This window comes from Oncorhynchus kisutch, linkage group LG14 (genome assembly GCF_002021735.2).
Source record: "Oncorhynchus kisutch isolate 150728-3 linkage group LG14, Okis_V2, whole genome shotgun sequence".
Lineage (NCBI taxonomy): Eukaryota > Metazoa > Chordata > Actinopteri > Salmoniformes > Salmonidae > Oncorhynchus > Oncorhynchus kisutch.
In genome coordinates, this window is record NC_034187.2 from 59,718,933 (window position 1) to 59,742,251 (window position 23,319).

Below are 23,319 nucleotides of genomic sequence, written 5' to 3' on the forward strand. Positions count from 1 at the left end.
TATGTTTCATATAGATTATAATTGTTTTAACATGGTGGAGAATTGTGGGAAATTGGACTTGGATCCCAGAGTTCCACGTATATGTTCATACTTAGAAATGTTAAAGGTTGCTTCATATAGGCCACAGGTGTTAAACTAATTCCATGGAGGGCCAAGTGTGTGCGTGATTTCGCTCCTCCCTTGTACTTGATTTACGAATGAAGGTCCCTAATTTGTAAGGAACTTCCCGTACCTGGTTGTCTAGGACTTAATTGAAAGGAAAAAACAAAAACCTTCAGACACTAGGCACTCCATGGAATGAATTTGACACCCCTGCTATATGCCTACTACTACACACCAAGCCTCTGCATATTAGCCACAACTGTTATTGTAACCATGACCTGAGGAGAACCAGGAAACAGATAGTTCCTGATCAGATGTGACCTTTTTTTGACAGCAGAGCAAAACATACATTTTACATAACATGCTGTGAGTAGGCTAAGGTTGTTACAGTCCTGTAGCTTATGGATTTCATTGTGTGTGTGTGTGTGTGTACATTTCCGTAGAGAACTTTCCCATTCACTTACTACTGTGCTATTGATGAATTAGTGGAGCGTGTTAGGGGTGTTTGTGTTGCCATGGTGGGCCCTAACTATAGTTTAACCTCAAACCCGGTATTTTCCCTGCCACCATACATGTAACACTGGGACACCAATCAGCTCTCTATATGTTTGTTTTGTTTGTAACGTACCACATGGCATCAATCATCCCAGTTGGTGTCGCCTTATGACATGTGACTTAATATAATTACTTTTTGTCTGAAGATAATAATGTGCATTTTTGCATAAACTGTTTTGTACTTTCTTCTGTCAAATTCAGTTATCGGTTTTGATAGCATAGGGAAAATGAGATAAACGGCACCACGAATGATAACGTTGAATCATTTATTCACCATGAATACCCAACAATCTCCTTTTTTCCCCTTTTAACTCCAATGAGCCATGGCCTTCTTCAGTGTCATAGCTGAGGCATTCTCTCTCTTTCTCTAGAACGCCTCTAGACTAGACAGCTACACACTGCTGTCTTGGACCAAAATTGTGATTTAGAACTTTGGCCATGATAAATTCCCATGTCTCCATTGTCTGTCAACTCCAGCTTTGTCTGTTAACATTTGAATTGATGACATTACAAGGTCTAATACATTTTTCGAGGGTAATACAGGTTTGGCTGTACACAGGAATGCTATGTCATGAGTCATTATGAGAAAGTATTTTTGAAATGGGCAACAAATATGTGTGCCTGTAATCTGCACAAAAACTGGATGTAACACATTCTAGGAGCTTATGCTGTTTTGGGGGCAACTTTAATGAAGTTAAGTTTGCAAAGGGAGGGTATATAACTGGAAACTTTCAAAGTTTACGAGTAAACTACCAGAATTCTGCTAACTCTCTGTGTTGCCTTATCACATGAAATATCCGAAATAATTCAATAAGATTATTTAAAAATATAAAATTAGAATGACAAAGCTGTTAAACATGATCCTAAATATAAACCATCACCTCAGTGGATATCATTGGTGTTAAATATGATGATGATGATGATGTTTCAGCATGAAATATCCTTTATATACATTTTTTACACACTTGTATTTATTTTAGTATGTCAATATGTATTTGTTGTCAGTGTTTGAGTCAAACTGGTGGCAAATGTGAAGAAAGTCATTAGTTGAAATTGAAAATATGCAATTGTTGATATTAGATGCTTTTTCAATAATTGGGCTATTTTCTCTGGAACCACATGGTCTATCGACTAGAAACTCATGGATAATGTAAAGAGTCTGTGTGTAGCTTGTGAGATGAGTCCGGCGCAGGACAGCAGATATGAGTAATGAAAGCAATTTTACTCAATAATATCACAATACATGTCGTATAAATACAAGGCCACATATACGGACCGCAATACAATAAACAATTACTCACAAACAAACATGGGGGAACAGAGGGTCAAATAATGGTCAAGTAATTGGGGAATTGAAGCCAGGTGTGTAAGACAAAACAAATGGAAAATGAAAAGTGGATCGGCGATGGCTAGAAGGTCGAACGCTGCCCGAACAAGGAGTGGGACCGACTTCGGCGGAAGTCATGACAGATAATGATATAAAAAATAAATACTATATGTGAATATATCCTTTCAACGTTATTAGAGTATAAATGACCAAAGTAACCATAGATTGCCATTGTCAGGTGTGTGCGTACTGGTAGCGAAGTCAGGTGCAGGAGAGCAGAGATTTGTGAACAGGCGCACACTTTATTGAGGCAAAACGCACAAAACAGTCACAAGAATTATGTTTAACAATAAACATCTTCGTGAAATACCACAGAAAAAAACAAACCAGTCTGGTGCGTCAACAACAAACACGTAACACAAACAATCTTACACAAAGACATGATGGGGAACAGAGGAATAAATACATGTAGATTGATTGGGGAATGAAAACCAAGTGTGCAGGGAACAAGACAAAACAAATGGATACATGAAAAATGGAGCAGCCGGTGATGTCAACCGCTGAACGCCGCCCGAACAAGGAGAGGAGCCGGAAGTTGTGACAGCCATAGATTTTCTATTAATTACCTAAATTAAAGAAGATTCCTCTTCTTAGGCTCTGCAAGCCTAAATCAAGTACTCCAGCTAATATGGGCCTATTGCTCACTTGAGATACGTCCAAGTAACAAACATATCCTACTGTTATAAATGTATGATGTACGCGAAAGACTTGCACAGTTAGGATTAGATACAAAGAGTGGTCCAAAGAGAGCCTCTCATAATTACAATCAGTGAACGTGGATTGCAATATATAGCTTGACTACCATGGTGCCAGATGGTTTGCCTTTAAGTCACTTCAAAAGTGTTTATTAGACAACAAAAGGTAATGAACTCTCATTAACACAGTTAATGCCCCGTGGGTGAGGGTATGGAGCATGAGAAGTTGGATAGTTTCTGTAAGCTAACAGATGTTGACATTTCCTAAGATATATTTACAGTTCACTTTGGTGGGGATGCTGTTGTGGAAGTGTGTGCATGTTTATGTGTATGTGGGCATACGTAAAGTGTTACATCCACAAAAGAGAACAACTGGTGTTAATGTATCTCTACAAATAACATTGTATTCCAGATCTTCAAGGTAAATCAACAAATGCCCATTCAAAGATGGCCACTCCTGTATGACCTGTCTAGAAAAGGTCAACTGCTTTGTTATAAATGGCTTTGAGACAAATGGGTTTTTCACAGGCAGGAAACTGCATGATACCAGACCCTCTGTCATCTAATAGCCGGTGAGTTATGTCCGCTTTGCTTAAACGTAGTGGTAGTGGCAGTGTCTGGTTTACCTTTCACTTAACCTTCAGAGTGGCAGTCAATAGGTTCAATGTACCAACCAGCTTTGGTCACAAGATAAAGGAGGGTCTGTGTCTGCCTACTCATGCATGAATCCTTATAATTTCTAATGTCTGCTGGTATGTGGGATTTGGTGCATAAAAGAACCACTGGCATATAATGTTGCATTCGTGTCTGGAATTTCAAAGACATTCGAAATATATGCTTATTTCCAAATGCATGAAATGTACTAATATTGCATTCTTGTTCTCATTTGACCAAGCTCAGAGGAAACTTTTGTCATCTTTATTATTCATACTGCATGTAACATCTCTGGAATGCACAACAGGAAATGTGATTGGATCAATGTATTGAACAATATAGGAAACATTATATATGAAACAAATAACCACAAACGTGAAACTACCTGTGTGTGTGTGTGTGTGTGTGTGTGTATATGTGTGCACATGCATCTGTGAGAGATGATTTTAGTGGTTTTAGAATGTGTTAAATATCATAATTACATACCATGCAGAGACATTAACTTGAAAACACCTCTCAAATAAGTCCTTTGTTTTTGTCTACTTTCCAATTTACAGTAGTAACTCCAAGGACTCCAAACAATTGCAGTATAGTAACCATCAGGTGCCACCAGATGGCTTCAAAACACACCTCTCTTTATCTCATGTTTTATGTTTGTTTTTGAATGCACACACTGTGGCACTATGAATTGGTCATGTTGCGTCTTATCCTAGTTCAGTGAATATAGTGACAGGAGCCACAGAAAGGCAATATATCGTCCTCTGGACAACAACTCAATTTGTCAATCAACCAACAATGCAGTGCATTGTGTCATCACCCAAGCCTAAAGCGTTACCAAGAATAGAATTAATAACATACGATATTAGGGTAAAACTCTCTACATAAACAATGCTTTCAAATTACAGTGATGCAACTTTACTGTGCTCTGGGGCACTTGCATACAATAGACATTCGCTTATAGAGACAGTAAATAGATTATTTTCCCACGCTTCAAACAGTCCACAGGTAGAGTTGCTTTGTCAGAAGATTATTCACTAGGCACCACCCTTTCCCTTTAACCCTTTACTCAATTGGGGAACAGTCTGTTTGCATTGGTACATGCATGCATTGTTTAGGTACGTTACTACTGCTTGAAAGAATGCAAATGCGACCTAGAATTTGCTTTGCACTGTCACATCAAAGCTCTATCACAAACTGAATTAAGGTGTTAAAGGAACATTAGGGCCAGGTGTTTTTCATGTCACGTGAAAAGCTCACAAAAAAATGGTCTAAGTAAAGATAGCAGTAAGAAAGAGCAACGTGTTATAATATCCACAAAAAATAATGATATAATGTCCACTTGCATGATAACATGTACCAAAATAATATGGATATCTTGCACAGTTACAAAATAATATGGGATTGCAAAAAAAACTTTTTTGTCTTCAGAGGATTGACACTTGACAGTGGGACTGTGAAGAGGGTTAGAGCTCTTCCTTTTCCTCTTCAGGCTGGTTTTCGAAGAAGCTGTCAGCATAGTTCAACATCTGATCCAGAGCACTGAGTATCAGGATATCAGTGTTCTGATTCAGCTCCAGCTCCTGGCTGTAGTTCTTCACTGGCAGAATACCGGACACAGGAATGCCCAGGGATGCACTCAACTCCTGGATCTGAAAGACAGACACACACACACACACACACACACACCAAATGCAGTGTGGTTGACCACTTACTTTTGTATACATCTGCTCAAGACGTAAGAGATGTTAAGCATTAGGATTTAAGATTGGCAATGGCAATGGCAATTAAACAAAATGAGTCAAACGGCTCACCTTCCTTTGTATGTAATGGCTCATATAAACATTCTGCAGGTCTTCTGACACTAGGGGGCAGGCCTCGTCCACTTTGGTCATTAACACCAGTTGGGGAATACCTATGACAAACATGCAGAACAAGACAATGAATATGTCAGGATGTTTAAATATGAGAGAATTCCATACAGAGTTACCCATTGAAATAGGATACACACTTGGAACACCTTCTTATGGAGTGTTTCTTCATAAGGTGTTCCATATTTCTTTAGAAACAGGAGTTGAAAGCACCTCATATTCATAGAGCATTATGAAACTGTAGAAAAAAAGCTATAAATCACACAATGCCCCTTATAATCACAATATACAACATTCATGCAAATGATATCCACATCCTCTTGTGCCTTTTTGTTTTATCGTACAGTTTCATAATGTGACACACTATGACACACTATAAGTACATACAGTATAACAGTATGTACAAATATGTCAATTATAAGAAGGTTCATTGATTTGACACTGACTCGTCCCTTTTCAAAACATATCGTCCACCATTCGCTCACCTATCTGATTGGTCTTCTTGCGAATGGCGGCAAACTTCTCCACAATTTTGGCAGACATCAGAGAGACTCTGCAGGCATCCACCACGTACACTACACAGTGGATCTGATCCTTCAGACTGACATGCTTACGATACCCAGGTACATCTTCACTCAAGGGCGTCATGGGATTAAACTATAAATGACAAACATGGAGTTTTTTTTTTGTTGGTTTGTTAGATTTGATCAATGGTGTATTCTCTCCTACTGCTAGTTTGCTTTGTGCCTCCAGATAAGTCTGCATACCTGGTAACGGTCTTGAACATGGCCTTTGTAAATGTTGACTATGTCCTCCATGTCCAAGCCAGCTCCTGACGCCTCCTCCAGTCCCATGGTGTCACACAGGATCAGGGGTATAGGCTCACCACTCTTCCCCGACTTGATGGTGAAGGTACGGAACTAGGGAAAGATAAGACAGTCAGCACGCACCTGGGTGGTTGGCAATAGTGGCATGTGGGTAAAATCCCTGGGGAAGCAAAGCCAGGGGAAAAAAGCCATATTATAACCTATGTGTTGTGATAATTGGGCTGTTTGCTCTATAACCTGTTAGTTCATATGCCTTGACAACGTGATATATAGACCTAAGGCCGAGACAATAAGAAGACAAAGTGGCTGAATAAATTCAACCACACCTTCGTTTCATCACAAAACCGGAGCAGTCCTCAATACATATTGCATGTAACAAACAGTTACATGACCTACAGCATGGTCAAGTTAATGTTTCTGACATTTTTGGACTACTAAACAACTACTGATTTAGAACAACAGAGTTACTGCAAGTCGCAAAGAAAACAGGCACTGCCTCCACTATTCCAAAAATGATTTTCTTGTCCAATCAACATAAGCTAAATATGATGTGGATGTCCATCATAGCCTAGTGGTTTGTGTGTACGTGTACGTGCAAGCAGAAAAAACACGTTGACTCACCCTACTTGTAGAAAAACGCCAATACCATCCTCCCCTTTCATGTTGCCTAAATGGTCTATGACTAATACAGTACACACTTAGTTTTTTGTTGTACTAGGCTACCTGGCTAAAATGCTTGCTACCTAACCTAACTTCCTTTCATGGGCAGCGATGTGCCAGGCCAGCTAGTTAACATCATTAGCCTACTACTACATTTAGGTACATATTGAACTTCCATCCTCTCAGGCCAGTGACACAATGTCTGAATTTATGGTTGGATCAGAATCACTGATATAATCATTGGCCAGTACAGAGAATGATGTAAAACCACAAGTCCAAATCCCTATCGCCACCCATGGCTAATTTAGGAAAGGGACAATTTTAGCTAGCTCTGATGCTTTCTCTGGTGAAAAACATTCGGCCTCTTGCGAAGTGAAGGAAATGTATTAAACACAGAGATGAAAGACACAGTATTTTGTTTATTTTTTTCCTTGGTCAATTTTTCCATTAATACATGCCAATGGCACGGGACCAACACACACATGCATAATCAACACACACATACACAATCAACACACACATTAGATATGGTACCTGGTCAAACTGACATAAGAAAGCACCCACCCATGCACACATACACATATTACCTGGGTGGTCAGGCTGGTGCCTGCACTGCCACAGATGGCCTGACTGGTCATGTTTCCTCTGAAGATAGAGTTGACAGAGTTGAAGAAGCTGGACTTGCCAGCCCCAACAGGACCCACGAGGAGAACCCGGGCCTGACTCACTGACTTGACATCAGGCTTATAGTTCGTGATTTTCACCTTCAACTGCCGTTTCCTCCTGGAAAGTCAGAAAGGTGCAGGGATAGTTAAGCACAATGTAATGTAATGTGTGTATGTGTGTGTGTGTTTACAGTTATGCTTAAAGTTAGCATTACATACTCAGAGGTCCACTGCATGTTTCTCCAAGTCTTTGTCAAACAACCTCCCAATTCTGAATGGGGAGAAATTAGTTTGAATTATCTTTTACAAAGGTAGGATTATTTACATTTTTTGGGCATAGTAAATTCAGAAAATGCCCAGAATATATCTGCAGTAATAGTGGAATGATAGTGTTTCACAAAGAGATTTGTTTTGAATGCAGCCTAGTGCTAGGTGAATTGCAACAGCACTAGGCTTCATTCAAAACAAATCTCCCCCTTCTCCGCATCCCATTTCCCGTAACATGGCGGAGACTCGCGCTTGAGCCTTTAACCTTCGGTTTTGGTCCACCAGATTTAAACTTCTGTAAAAAACGATATTTGTTGTTATTGAAAATATATTTCACAGTGATTTAGATTATTAGTATAATTATTCCCTACACTATTCAGTGCTTGATTTCTCTCATAAAGTGAAATGGAGCGAACAGTGTAGAATTTTAGCAACCAGGAAATGTTAGAGCGGTTCCCACTAGATAACGCAGCCACAAAGTCAGAACAGCCTTCCCATTTTGACAACATATGCCGCTCCGGTGGGAGAAATCAATAGGAGAATATCACAGCCAATCACAACACTGGTGGGTAAGGAATACTGTAAAGCACTATAATTCCACTATTACTATATTCTGAATTTTCTTTTAAATTACAATGCAAAAACAAAAATAGATTGTGCAGCACCTTTAAAACATATAATGTTTGTTATTACAACAACCGTAGACATGTAGGTGTGACATTGTTTCAAAATGTAAAACAAGATTGTGCACTGAAATATCTTCTGCGGTTAGGAACCACCATACTCCTAAGTAGGTATGTAAATATCACTCACCCTCCACTCTGTAAACCTCACATTCAGTCAGCTGCAGGTCGTCGCCATGCATATGTGCTGCCTCAAAGTTATAGCTGTTCCCTGCGTTATATTGGACTGTAGCTGTGTCATTGAACAGAAACACCAAGGCACCAAAATTCGGGCCAGTGTTTTCATCTGTGAAACCATACTGGCCATTGGCACTAGACACACGCAGTGGATTTTTTCTTTCATCATTGATGCTGTAGAGGAAGGCTTTGTCGTCATTAATAGGCTGTCCATTCTGAGTGTAGTCTTTGCTGGTGTAGGCTCCGAACAGGAAGCCAGCCTTGTTGTAGGCAGCGACTAAAGTGGGTCCCTGGCTGTTGCAGCGTGCGTGAAAGGCAGCTGCCGTGTAGCCTTGGACACTGGCTTTGTACAGCAGACTGAGTCGGACATGGCCAAACAGAGAAAGCAGTTTCTTCTCCTGATCACCTGATAGACTGGATGTTACCACACTCATGATGACACCCAGGAGGTTTGGTAGGAAACACTCCTGATAGGAAAGACAAATAAATCACGTGCAAGGTTAAAAGAAAAACATCAAAATCCTAAGTCTGGTTCTGCTGATACCTTTCTTGGCCATGTGGCTTGACCATACAGGACAGCCTCTGCCCTGGTTATACAACCAGGGCCATGCATATGTATCAAGCCACATGGTCAAGAAAGGCGACAGCAGAACCAGACTTAAAGATGTTGGTGTGACATTGTTTCAAAATATTAAACAAATATATTTTTTCACATTATGTGTGGTTAGGAGCCATCATACTCCTGAGTAGGTTGGAAAATGTCGCCACTCTGCACACCTACTTAATTATCAAGGCTTCATGGCAAGCTTGAGGTGTGTTCCAGCTATTACTTTCAGTTCCAGGTTGTACTTTCCAAGATGTCTTATAGACATCTCAGAAATTACGAGCTGGAAACGAAAGTATAACAGATTGTACTTGAAAGTACAAGATGGACCCGAAAGTAAACGCTGGAACCAACTTGAAGCTTGCCATGTGGCCTTGCTAATTAAATCAAAGCTACTAAATGGTTAAAGGTGGGTTTTTATATGATGTAAATCTGTTCAATGGATAGTTCAACATACCCACTTATTCTAAAATCATATAACTTAGAAATGCCTCATGAGCGCAGTACAGCTGTCTTAATCCATCATAACCCATAAAGTTGTTTCAATGTTTGCAAACAATACCTTTGTAAACAAACAATATATCGTTTCAAAGCACTATTTTAATATAACTTTTATCTCATGGTCTACCCTCCATAGCTTTATACAATACTGTACATTCTACAGCCTTGTCCTTCAGCTTTATAGCAAAAAAAAAGGCGGACCACCATTCGACTGAAAACCGATTCAAGGATTGGGCTTTTAATGTCAGCTAGCTATATGTTTAACAGTACAACAGGCACACTACGCAATTAACACACAGAAGGGAATCAGGTCCTTGACCAACTTACCTGCAAATTATTCAGATGGACTGTATGTCTCTCCGTTTAGGCAACCAACCAGAGTAAAAACATTCTGTCCTTGTCTTATGAAAAGGAGGCTGTCTACATTTCAGGGACTTTCCAAAAGAGGAAGAAACGGTGCAGGAATTCCCACATGCATAAACGCCCCGAATTACGGGCTGCAGTTGCACACGATTGGGAGTCCTCTGTAGTCTTAAATTTCACTTTCACTTTTATAAATTCAACTTCTAAAGCTAAAACACCCTGAAAACTGCCAGTAGCCAAGCAGCGCCTGCTGTCCCAGCAGTGTGTTCAGGGACCACCTTGAGTGGTGGCCTTTTCCAATTCAACATGTTGATTATTGTCCCCTCCAGTCCCTATCTACCCAGTCCCCAGAGTGTGTGGCGGGCCGGTGAAAAATATTGAGGGGTTGCTGATATGGAAGTTGCACAGACCCATGACCGTCAAAAAGCCTCTATACCAACCCCATCTAAGATGCCAATGAGCTTCAAGAAGGCCTGATTCGAGGCATGTGCGTGTCCCTGAAAATCTGTGGGCAGATAGTCGGCAATGGGACAGACAACGTGCAGAAGAGAAACACGGCTAGCTCTTTTGGTTTTTGACGGATTGGATTTGCAATTTGTAGAAAGCAGTTTATAGATGCCCAAAAAATGTAATAGAGCACGACTTTGAATGAATGCTCATATAGTGCGATGAGTGACAGCACTGTTTTTCGTTTACCTTGATTTTTCAATACAGAACACTGGAACAAATATAGTATTAACAACAGCTCAGTAATATTAATATTGTGTAAATTACCACCTGCGCTTGTTTAACATTAATTTATAATAATAATAATAATACATGCCATTTAGAAAATGCTTTTATCTGAAGCTAATGTATGGGTGCAGAATAAGCTGAAAGACTTTAAAATGTGTCCATTTCAAAACGCTTTGGGGCTGTGGTGGATGGCAGAATGGAAGTTACATTGTGTGCTTGTTTTTTGTCAGAATGGGGTTTTCTTTGAATAACTCATCAGTCATTGGCAAGGACTGTTTATCATTGTGTTTGAAAACAGGACAGTTTGGCGGAGGGTTGCACATTCAGGAACACAGAGCAGTTGTAACATACTGCCACCTACTGGGCACAGAAGGCAAACATCCTAGAGAACTAAATGGAAGTAATCGTACAATGTTTCAGAACACCAGGTTTGGTACGTCTTGGGTATTTTACTGTAAAAGCTTTGAGGACAGAGGATATAATAAAGGTAATATACGAGCCACATGCATTTCTATTGATAGCAGTTTTCATTTGGACGCAGAGGATGCATTAGCAGTTGTGAACTACGGTGCCTTCAGAAAGTATTCATACCCCTTAACTTATTCCATATTTTGTTTTGTTACAGCCTGAATTAAAAATTTAAAAAATCTCTCACCCATCTACATACAATAACCCGTAATGTCAAAGTGAAAACATGTTTTTACAAATGTTTGCAAATGTATTGAAAATGAAACACTGATATATTTTCATAAGTATTCATACCCCTGACTCAATGCATGTTAGAATAATCTTTGGCAGTGATTACAGCTGTGAGTCTTTCTTGATAAGTATCTAAGAGCTTTGCACACCTGGATTGTACAATATTTGCACATTATTCTTTTTTTTTATTCTTCAAGCTCTGTCAAGTTGGTTGTTGATTGCTTGATTCATTGCTAGACAGCCATTTTAAAGTCTGCCTTTATTTTCAAGCTGATTTAAGTCAAATAGGCCACTCAGGAATATTCAATGTTGTCTTGGTAAGCAACTCCAGTGTGTATATGGCACTGTATTTTAGGTTACTGTGGTGCTGAAAGGCAAATTTCTGTCCCAGTGTGTCACGGATTACCTTGGAACTTTCATTGTGGACACCTGGCCCCTATTCCCACTGATTTTATTTGTATATACAATGGGGCAAAAAAGTATTTAGTCAGCCACCAATTGTGCAAGTTCTCCCACTTAAAAAGATGAGAGAGGCCTGTAATTTTCATCATAGGTACACTTCAACTATGACAGACAACATGTGAGAAAAACAATCCAGAAAATCACATTGTAGGATTTTTTATGAATTTATTTGCAAATTATGGTGGAAAATAAGTATTTGGTCACCTACAAACAAGCAAGATTTCTGGCTCTCACAGACCTGTAACTTATTCTTTAAGAGGCTCCTCTGTCCTCCACTCGTTACCTGTATTAATGGCACCTGTTTGAACTTGTTATCAGTATAAAAGACACATGTCCACAACCTCAAACAGTCACACTCCAAACTCCACTATGGCCAAGACCAAAGAGCTGTCAAAGGACACCAGAAACAAAATTGTGGACCTGCACCAGGCTGGGAAGACTGAATCTGCAATAGGTAAGCAGCTTGGTTTGAAGAAATCAACTGTGGGAGCAATTATTAGGAAATGGAAGACATACAAGACCACTGATAATCTCCCTCGATCTGGGGCTCCACGCAAGATCTCACCCCATGGGGTCAAAATGATCAGAAGAACGGTGAGCAAAAATCCCAGAACCACACGGGGGGACCTAGTGAATGACCTGCAGAGAGCTGGGACCAAAGTAACAAAGCCTACCATCAGTAACACACTACGCTGCCAGGGACTCAAATCCTGCAGTGCCAGACGTGTCCCCCTGCTTAAGCCAGTACATGTCCAGGCCCGTCTGAAGTTTGCTAGAGAGCATTTGGATGATCCAGAAGAAGATTGGGAGAATGTCATATGGTCAGATGAAACCAAAATATAACTTTTTGGTAAAAACTCAACTCGTCGTGTTTGGAGGACAAAGAATGCTGAGTTGCATCCAAAGAACACCATACCTACTGTGAAGCATGGGCGGTGGAAACATCATGCTTTGGGGCTGTTTTTCTGCAAAGGGACCAGGAAGACTGATCCGTGGAAAGGAAAGAATGAATGGGGCAAGGGCAATGAAGATGAAACGTGGCTGGGTCTTTCAGCATGACAATGATCCCAAACACACCACCCAGGCAACGAAGGAGTGGCTTCGTAAGAAGCATTTCAAGGTCCTGGAGTGGCCTAGCCAGTCTCCAGATCTCAACCCCATAGAAAATCTTTGGAGGGAGTTGAAAGTCTGTGTTGCCCAGCAACAGCCCTAAAACATCACTGCTCTAGAGGAGATCTGCATGGAGGAATGGGCCAAAATACCAGCAACAGTGTGTGAAAACCTTTTGAAGACTTACATAAAACGTTTGAATATAACAAAGTATTGAGGGGGGGGGGGGTGGGGGGGTAGTTAACTAGTGATTATGATTGATTGTTTTTTATAAGCTAAGTTTAATGCTAGCTAGCAACTTACCTTGGCTTACTGCATTCGCGTAACAGGCAGGCTCCTTGTGGAGTGCAACAAGAGAGAGGCAGGTCGTTATTGCATTGGACTCGTTATTGCGTTGGACAATCGTTATTGCGATTGTTATGAAAACTTGAAATCGGCCTTAATTAATCGGCCATTCCGATTAATCGGTCGACCTCTAGTTTCAACCCTGATTTGTTACGTCTTTGTTTGGTCTTCATCCCCGAGCCTTTACACGGCATACCGTAATTTGGGCTGAATAAAAACCATATTACACATTTCTGTGCCTGTCTCCCGAATCTTTGCAACCAACGTGACACAGTGTCTGTTGTAAAGCATACTGAACCAGATTTTCCTCTTCGATTTAGCCTGTGCTTAGCTCTATTATTATTTTTTTGTCCTAATAAAACTTCCCGAGTCCTTGCCGATGACAAGCATACCCATAACATGATGCAGCCACCATCATGCTTGAAAATATGAGGAGTGGTACTCATTGATGTGTTGTGTGGGATTTGCCCCAAACATAACGCTTTGTGTTCAGGACATAAAGTTAATTTCCTTTTCATGCTTTTTGCAGGTTTACTTTAGTGCCTTATTGCATGTTTTGGAATATTTGTATTCTGTACAAGCTTCCTTCTTTTCACTCTGTCATTTGGGTTAGTATTGTGGAGTAACTACAATGTTGTTGATCCATCCTCAGTTTTCACCAATCACAGCAATGAAACTCTATAACGTTTAAACATCACCATTGGCCTCATGGTGAAAACCCTGAGCAGTTTTCTTCCTCTTCGGTAGTAACTGAGTATATTGATACACCATCCAAAGTGTAAATAATAACTTCACCATGCTCAAATGGATATTCAATGTTTGCTTTTTATTTTTTTTACCCATCTACCAATAGGTGCCCTTCTTTGCGAGGCATTGGAAAACCTCCCTCGTCTTTGTGGTTGACTCTGTGTTTGAAGTTCACTGCACGACTTTAGGGACCTTATAATTGTATGTGTGGTGTACAGAGGTAGTCATTTAAAAAATCATGTTAAACACTACTATTATTGCACAGAGTGAGTCCATGCAACTTATCATGTGAATTGTTGACACCAGAAAGCTTTTCATATTTCATTAATTTGTCAAAAAAAGGGGGGGTATCGTGTGTAGGACAGTGACACAAAATCTCAATGTAATACATTTTAAATTGAGGCTATAACACAACCAAATGTGGATAAAGTCAAGGAGTGTGAATACTTTCCGGCTCTGTATATTAGGTTGAGCTGTGTCTAAAATACAATACATACTGTACATATTGAGTAAGAAACAATATGTAAACAGTATATGAAGTGACCAGTGAATGTGAATGTAGGTTTGTGAATGTAGTTGTACGCTATATGGCTATATTAACAACCCATACAATATCAAACAGGAAAAGCTGAAGCTGGACCTAAAGTCTCTGCAGGACAAGCTGAAGATGATATTTCCAGCCCCAACCAGGTATTCTTTGTTAATTAAGATGCTTAAATGGCATAGACACAATTGGTGGACACTGAGAGGCAGATAAAGTTGGAGTTTGAGAAGCTCCACCAGTTTCTGAGAGATGAAGAGAAGGCCAGACTAGGTGAACTGAGGAAGGAAGAGGAGCAGAAGAAAGACACTATGAACACAGAAATGAAGATCATCCACGACCAAATCTCACCTCTTACAAAGAGTATCACTAATTTAGAACAAGAGCTAAAGAAGCAGGATTTGCACTTTCTGAAGGTATGTACACAGTAATCCCAAACCTAGACTACAAGCATGTGGCATCTGTTAGTTAGGAAAACAGACATGCAATGATTTCAGTTCAGTTTAAGGGTAAGGATTAGATAATCACCACAACAATATGCAGTGCAATCAGTATGATTGTGGATAACCATTCCCCCCAAAGAGCTGGTGCTGATTAGAATAGAGGGACATTGCTGCAGCTGTTGAGATAGGATCCATTATGATGATGGCTTCAGATTTGTTTTCTTGTCTAAGGTATCGGTTGTTATCTCCATAGGATATTCCAGTGTGTTCTTGACTATATTCTAGCATAATATCATTACAATTGTGTTTTTTTCTTATCATTCCTAGAGCTACAAAAGCATCCAGCATCTTTTATTTCCCAAATATTATATAGAATCTGTTTGTTAATGATATAGAGAACTGACTCTTCTTACACATAAATGATATGGCCTAAAAATCCCATCTCAAAATGTTAATGGATGGTGTTCACGAATTGCTGGAAGAAGCTTGGTGCCAAGCTCAACTCGAGTACAATTGTACTGGAACACACCAATGTGCATCATGAATGAATGCAATGATCGAGCAGAAATACGAAATCAAGTGGCCATATTGGATTAGCAATAAATCAAAGCATACTCTTAATTGATAAGTGCTACTCCTAATTTGATCAAAAACCATATGGACAGTAAGTACAATTATAAACAAACCAAGCTTTCTGAAAGGATTGTGTAGCTCAATGACTTGGTTTGAAGTATCTCTGAGATGATTTGGGCACTGATTTAAAACATGTTGATATCGGGTTCATTGATTTCCATTGTTTTTTGGTTAAAATGCTAACATTAGTGGTTAGGACTCTTTCCTTGTCCATTGACTCCTTACATTGTAAGGAAAACACTCACCAATTATATTCCTTTATTGTTGTCGGGCCCAGCTGCAGTGCACACCACAGAATCCAAAGATTATAACGGGAGTGCTCATACATGTGGCCCAAAAAATCCTGGGTAACCTTAAATTTAGACTCATGGAGAATGCCGGTGATTGTTAACCACAGTGAGTAACACTGAAAAGAGAATATGTTTGTGATTAATATGATGTATTGTCGATGATAGAGAAGGTTAAACATAACATTTTATTTGTGTCACAACTTGTCTTTATAGTCAGTTTTCATGATGTAGTTATACCAAAGAAAAGTTATACACTATATGGAACTGACAGCGTATTTCCTTATCTTCACTCTTTACCCTTTACTTTCTCACTTTGTCTGATGATCTGACCAGTGTGAAACACAGGCACACAGCAGAAGCTGACAGATAATCCGGACCGATGCACGTTTAACGGAAACGTTTTGGATTCTGTAGGGTTCACCTCAGGAAAGCACAGCTGGGAGGTGGATGTGGGGAACCACCCAGTGTGGGTGTGGATAAAGAGTCAATCAACAGAAAAGATAGGACACTCGCAAAACCAAAATATTAAGTATCTTAGAAAGCCTTTCTAGTGGGATACAAGGATGTCTTTCCTTGTAAAGATTCAATAAATATTTGATGAAATGTAGTATTTCATATTTAGTAGATATTAAACAAATTAATAATTTAAAGTAATTGAGGAATATCATTTGAAAGTTTGAATAATTCAAATATGCAGAGTTGGTGTCATTTGAAAACTTACTAAGTGCTTCAAAAGTGTAGTATGGTAAATCAACGTTAATGACAATCTATTCTAGTTTAATGACAATCAAAAGGCATGTTTTAAAACCCTGTGGGTCATGATTGACTCGTACCCAGCTAGGCTTTTAAGGTTTCTGATAGGTAGTGATGAAGTTCTTATACATTTTTCTTGATCCAATTTTTCCTTGTGCTCTCAGAATTGGCCATGCAAAAGCAATCATAATAAAGCTCTGGGTTGAAATAATCTGACTTGAGTTACTGTAGTACCTGATGCTAACTGCCTACCATTAGGAGAAATGTGTCCTATTCTCTGGCTTTTTATCAATTCGATTTGCTCACCTCTTGCATCCTCTCTCACCTCCTGCGTCCTCTCTCACCTCCTTTTGAAAAAGGTCTAAGTTAATTAAGGAGAGTCAGCGTGGATGGAAATGTGCTTGCTTGAAATGAGACGCTACTTCTCTCATGTCATTGGGCAAATTCCGTTTAGAGTGGATGGATCTCAAAACAAATTAAGTTAGTAATGCAATACATTTTATAGATAAAACAATAAGTAGCATATTGTTTTTAAACGTGTGCATGTTTTTCCTCCTCTGTCAAAACAAAAGCTGATTCTAAGTGGGTGTGGCAGATTTCAAAACTCTTCCAAATAGTTGAGTATTCTAGATGTATGGTGGCTATGGAAGGGAGCAATGGTGTAAAGTACTTAAGTAAAAATACTTTAAAGTACTACTTAAATACTTTACTTTACTATTTATATTTTTGACCTTTATTTCACTATATTCCTAAAGAAAATCATGTACTTTTCTCTCCAAATATTTAATATAATTTTTTTATTTGACCTTTATTTAACTAGGCAAGTCAGTTAAGAACAAATTCTTATTTTCAATGACGGCCTTATTTTCAATGTCGTTCTGCCTGTTCAGGGGCAGAACGAAAGCTTGGGGTTTTGAACTTGCAACCTTCCGGTTACTAGTCCAACGCTCTAACCACTAGGCTACCCTGCCGCCCCGTACTCCTTACATTTTGTATACTTAGCAGGACAGGAAAATGGTCAAATTCACACACTTATCATGAGAACATCCCTGGTCATCCCTACTGCCTCTGATCTGGCAGACTCATTAAACACACATGCTTCATTTGAAATGATGTCTGAGTGTTGGAGTGTACCCCTGGCTATCTTTAAATTAAAACAAGAAAATGATGCAGTCTGGTTTGCTTTATATAAGGAATTGGAAATTATTTATACTTTGAGCAATTACATTGACTTTTGATACTTAAAACTTCTTAGGGCTGAGATCCCGCTAACGGGATCGATATGACAAGAGCCAGTGAAAGTGAAGGGCGCCAAATTCATAACAACAGATATTCCATAATTAAAATTCCTCAAACATGGAAGTATTTCATACCATTTTAAAGATACACTTCTTGTTAATCCCACCACAGTGTCCAATTTCAAATAGGCTTTACGGCGAAAGCACCACAAACTATTATGTTAGGTCAGAACCAAGTCAAAGAAAAATCCAGCCAAAGAGAGGAGTCACAAAAATCAGAAATAGAGATCAAACGAATCACTAACCTTTGATGATCTTCATCAGATCACACTCATAGGACTTCATGTTGCACAATACATGTATGTTTTGTTGGATAAAGTTCATATTTATATCAAAAAATCTCAGTATACATTGGCACGTTATGTTCAGTAGTTCCAAAAACATCCGGTGATTTTGCAGAGAGCCACATCAATTTACTGAAATACTCATAATAAAAGTTGATGAAAATACAAGTGTTATGCATGGAACTTTAGATGCAATTATCCTTAATGCAACCACTGTGTCAGAATTTTTTTAAAGCTTTATGGAAAAAGCAAACCATGCAACAATCTGAGTACGGCGTTCAGAAACAAAACAAGCCAAAAAGATATCCGCCATATTGTGCAGTCAACAGAAGTCAGAAATAACATTATAAATATTCACTTACCTTTGATGATCTTTATCAGAATGCACTCCCAGGATCCCAGTTCCACAATAAATGTTTGTTTTGTTCGATAATGTCCATCATTTATTTCTAAATAGCTACTTTTGTTAGCGCGTTTTGTAAACAAATCCAAACTCACAAAGCGCGTTCACTAGGAGCAGACGAAATGTCAAAAAGTTCCGTTACAGTCCGTAGAAACATGTCAAACGATGTATAGAATCAATCTTTAGGATGTTTTTAACATAAATCTTCAATAATGTTCCAACCGGAGAATTCCTTTGTCTTCAGAAATGCAATGGAACGCGAGCTACCTCTCACGTGAACGAGCGTCACGAGCTTGTGGCACTCTACCAGACCACTGACTCAAAGAGCCCTTATGAGTCCCTCCTTTACAGTAGAAGCATCGAACAAGGTTCTGAAGACTGTTGACATCTAGTGGAAGCCTTAGGAAGTGCAACATGACCAATATCCCATTGTATCTTCAATAGGGAATGAGTTGTAAAACGACCAACCTCAGATTTCCCACTTCCTGGTTGGATTTTTTCTCAGGTTTTTGCCTGCCATATGAGTTCTGTTATACTCACAGGCATCATTCAAACAGTTTTAGAAACCTCAGAGTGTTTTCTATCCAAATATACTAATAATATGCATATATTAGAAACTGGGACTGAGTAGCGGGCAGTTTACTCTGGGCACCTCTGGGCACCTTATTCATTATTCAATACTGCCCCCAGCCATAAGAAGTTTTAAGTATATTTAACACCAAATATTTTTACTGAAGTAGTGTTTTCCTGGGTGACTTTCACTTGAGTCATTTTCGATTAAGGTATCTTTACTTTTACTCAAGTTTAACAACTGGGTACTTTTTCCGTTTGCCTACTAATGAATTGACACTCTCTTCGACCACTCAGCCATTATTGGCTTCCGGAGAACGGAGGAGAGAGGATGTTCTTTTGCCCAAATGAGAATCTCCCTCTCTCATTCTCTTTTGTTAGGAGACTGCTCAATTCAATAAAAATTGCACTGTAGCCTTTCACTGTAGCATATGCATACAACATTATATTGAATGCCGTTAATAGCAGGTAGAGGCTCTCCACAGGTTGATGTTTTCATATAAATGCACTCAATTAGCCATAAATACTCAATCAAAGCATTACAGGAAAATATCACTCCAAAACAATCTTTTGGTATTCATTTCATTAGTCCACTGTTAATACAGTCCCAAAATGTTGGGACATTTTGAATTTTTAGGTTTAATTAAAGTATCAACTATCGTATTTTATTACTGTTTATTGGCATACATTTGTGTGAAACAGAGCACATACATAAATATTACTTATTGTAAACCTAATGCATCATATTTTGTGATCCATTTCAAACTTAACCTTCTCCAAACCTCTTGTTTGGTAAAAAATTATATCCTTATTTTTCACATTCATCCATTCATTCACTAAGGCAGATAAGCTAGGAAGAAAGGGTTTGACTGATTTCTCATTGGACAACTCATCTGGCAAGTTTGAGAATTGTTCATTATTCGGACACAGTAACAATAGTGTCTTGATGCCTCTTGGCAGTTAACAGTTCTGTAAAAACATTGGTACGGGTGGTGTTTCCTCTGAACTTAAGGCATCGAAGTTCACTAAGCTGCCCCAAAACCGGAGAAATACATTGACACAGTACTAAAATACATAGTTCGTCAACAATTGTAAAAATCTAAATCACGGGTCAAATACGATGACACTACCTTACTTAGGCTTACTCTTTGTTTTCCATAAAAATAATGTTTCCAGATACTGACATGATTCTCTATATAATTGAGTTGTTTTTACCTACCATATACTTATGAAGCTATATAGCTATGCACAACCAAATCTCATAGGGTAAGAGTAGGACAGTGATATGTAGAGGTCATGCTTCAGGCAGCAATGGCAAACATTTGTGCAAAAACAATTCTGATTAAATTCTAATCATAACCCAAACGTTGACACAACTCATTCCTCTGACGAGAGAGCCAGTCTTTCCAACTTGGGGTCGTATCTTTATTGGCTTGTGTCCAGAATGTTGATGCCGTTCTTTTCAAAGTCATACCGGAGCTTATACAGCTCCTCTAGTCGCCCTGATACTTCAGGACTTTCTCCAGGATCTGCTTCATAGTGATCCCTCCCTTTAACAGACAGTAAGTCCAGTTTGGAGCTCAGCGTATCCGGCCTGATGAACAGCACAGTGGGGTAGCAGACCATCAGTTTCTTGATGTCAACTTTCTGACAGCCGAGGGACGCCAGCTTCTCCTGAAGCCTCTTTAGGTTTCTCTTCAGGTACTCGTTAGAGAGGTCCAGGATTTTTTGCTTAGGCACCCTGCAGCAGAGCCAGCAGCTCCGGGTCACTCATCTTGAAAGAACCCTTAAGAAGTCCATGTTTGCCTTCACCCACTTGGTGCTGTGGATGAGGATGTAGAGGTTTCGAGAAACCACCGACTTGGCAAACTGCCCAGGGCCCTCCCCACCCAACTCGGCGCACACGTCTTCCAGGAACTCCACCGAGGGTGGTTGAGCTCGACACTGTTGGAGAAGATCCGCAGCGCCGTGGTCAGCAGGTGGTGGAGGTCCTTGGCGTTGAGGCCCAGCGAGCCCAGGAAATCAAATCTTCAAATCAAATCTCCAGGTTGTTGTTTTCGCTCGAGCTGAAGGAGGACTCGGGCATGCGGTCCAGAATGCTGATGATCTCACTGTCGCTCTTGAAGACACTTCGCCACATCGGCCAGTGTTGCTCCAGGTGCTCCCCCGAACAAGTGATGGTGCATGGGTACCAGGAGATGATGCCGGTCACCACTTTCCGGCTGGCGCCTTTACCATGGAGGAAGTGAGCCAGACCTTGCTCATTGGTGATGACCTTGCGGAGCACCCCCGGTTGGCACTGGCACCCCATCTTCACGTCCACCACATGAAGGTAAAGCTCTCCAGCAGGGACTCATTCTCAAGTCCCACTGAAGGCTTCGACCGACAGAGGTCAGCTGGGCAGGAGATGCAACAAAGTGGCTAAAAGCTGGTACAGGGTTCTGTGAAGGCCTAGCAGGCCCGGCATTAATGTAATTTTCAACACGGTCGAGACATGACATCAGACCTAGAGGAAAAAATACAAGATAATATATCAATCAATTCTACCTCCAGACCTCCAGTGAAATAATAGTAGACAACCAAAGTCTACTGAAATCATTAATGATTATTCTGATCAAAGTCAAGCTACTTTGCGCCTTCTCTAAGCAGGATGAGAGATCATAAAGATGCAAGCTGGTTTCGCCAAAGAATTCAGTCACTTTCTAGGCCCTCAGTTTGTGGGCTGTTCATGGCATGACAAAATGGAATAGTGAAACGCAACCAACCAGGAAGGAATAGAAACAATTCATCATTTAAAACAGGGCCTCACAATTATGCTCCATTGCAGTTGCTTATAGCTATGATAAATGTGTATTACATTTTTATTTAACCTTTATTTAACTAGGCAAGTCAGTTAAGAACAAATTCTTATTTACAATGACGGCCTACCCCATCCAAACTCTAATGACACTGGGCCAATTGTGCGCCACCCTATGGATCTCCCAATTATGGCCGGTTGTGATACAGTGAACCAGGATCTGTAGTGACACCTCTAGCACTGAGATGCAGTGCCTAACAAGGAACCCAAACCGGCTGCGCGTGTGCGCCATCGTGCATAAATTTATTTCATCCCCCTACACCAAACGCGATCACAACACGCAGGTTAAAATATCAAAACTAACTCTGAACCAACAACATTAATTTGGGGACAGGTCGAAAAGCATGAAACATTTAAAGCTATTTAGCTAGATAGCTTGCACTTGCTAGCTAATTTGTCCTATTTAGCTAGCTTGCTGTTGCTAGATCATTTGTCCAGGGATATGAACATTGAGTTGTTATTTTACATTAAATGCAAAAGGTCCTCTACTTCAACAATTAATCCACACATAAAAACGGTCAACCGAATCGTTTCTAGTCACCTCTCCTACTTCCAGGCTTTTTCATTGTTTAATTTATATGGTAATTGGCATCTACACTTTTACCACGACTACCGGCAAAACAGTTCGTCTTTCAATCACCCAGGTGGGAAGAACCAATGAGGAAATGGCACGTGGGTACCTGCTTCTATAAACCAATGAGGAGATGGGAGATGCAGGACTTTCAGTGCGCGATGTGCTAGTGCGCGATGAGACAAGGATATCCCTGCCGGCCAAACCCTCCCTAACCCGGACACGCTAGGCCAATTATGCACCGCCCCATGGGCCTCCCGGTCTCGACCGGCTGTGACAGAGCCTGGGCTCGAACCCAGAGTCTCTGGTGGCACAGCTAGCACTGTGATGCAGTTTACAATATATTTTAATTGTTTCTTGGAGACAACTAAAGTTAGCTTGCTGTAACTTAACATAGCTCGCTAGCTAGCTGCTTTTTACAACGCTGGAATTATCTTGCAAAAAAAATGGAATAGTTAAATACAATTACATTTAGCCTTACTCTGTTGAATGTAGGCTTGGTCCTTATTCATGGGGGAATTTGAGAAAAAAAACCTTCATGGAACATAGTATAATTAAACAGAAAATCCA

At 39.9% G+C, this 23,319-nt stretch overlaps 1 protein-coding gene and 1 pseudogene across 1 annotated transcript; both read right to left on the reverse strand.

Annotated features, from left to right (window-relative positions):
- Nucleotides 1–3,641: 3,641 nt before the first annotated feature.
- LOC109903550 (interferon-induced protein 44-like) lies at nucleotides 3,642–10,516 on the reverse strand. The gene is made up of 8 exons (XM_020500326.2): nucleotides 9,973–10,516; nucleotides 8,494–9,007; nucleotides 7,633–7,684; nucleotides 7,336–7,531; nucleotides 6,029–6,181; nucleotides 5,747–5,918; nucleotides 5,205–5,305; nucleotides 3,642–5,042 (listed from the first exon to the last, which is right to left on the reverse strand). Exons 2-8 carry the CDS (start codon nucleotides 8,972–8,974, stop codon nucleotides 4,857–4,859), a joined length of 1,341 nt encoding a protein of 446 aa, XP_020355915.1. The 5' UTR covers nucleotides 8,975–9,007; nucleotides 9,973–10,516; the 3' UTR covers nucleotides 3,642–4,856.
- Nucleotides 10,517–20,698: 10,182 nt separating this feature from the next.
- On the reverse strand, nucleotides 20,699–23,261 carry LOC109904441 (transcription termination factor 1, mitochondrial-like; annotated as a pseudogene).
- Nucleotides 23,262–23,319: the final 58 nt, after the last annotated feature.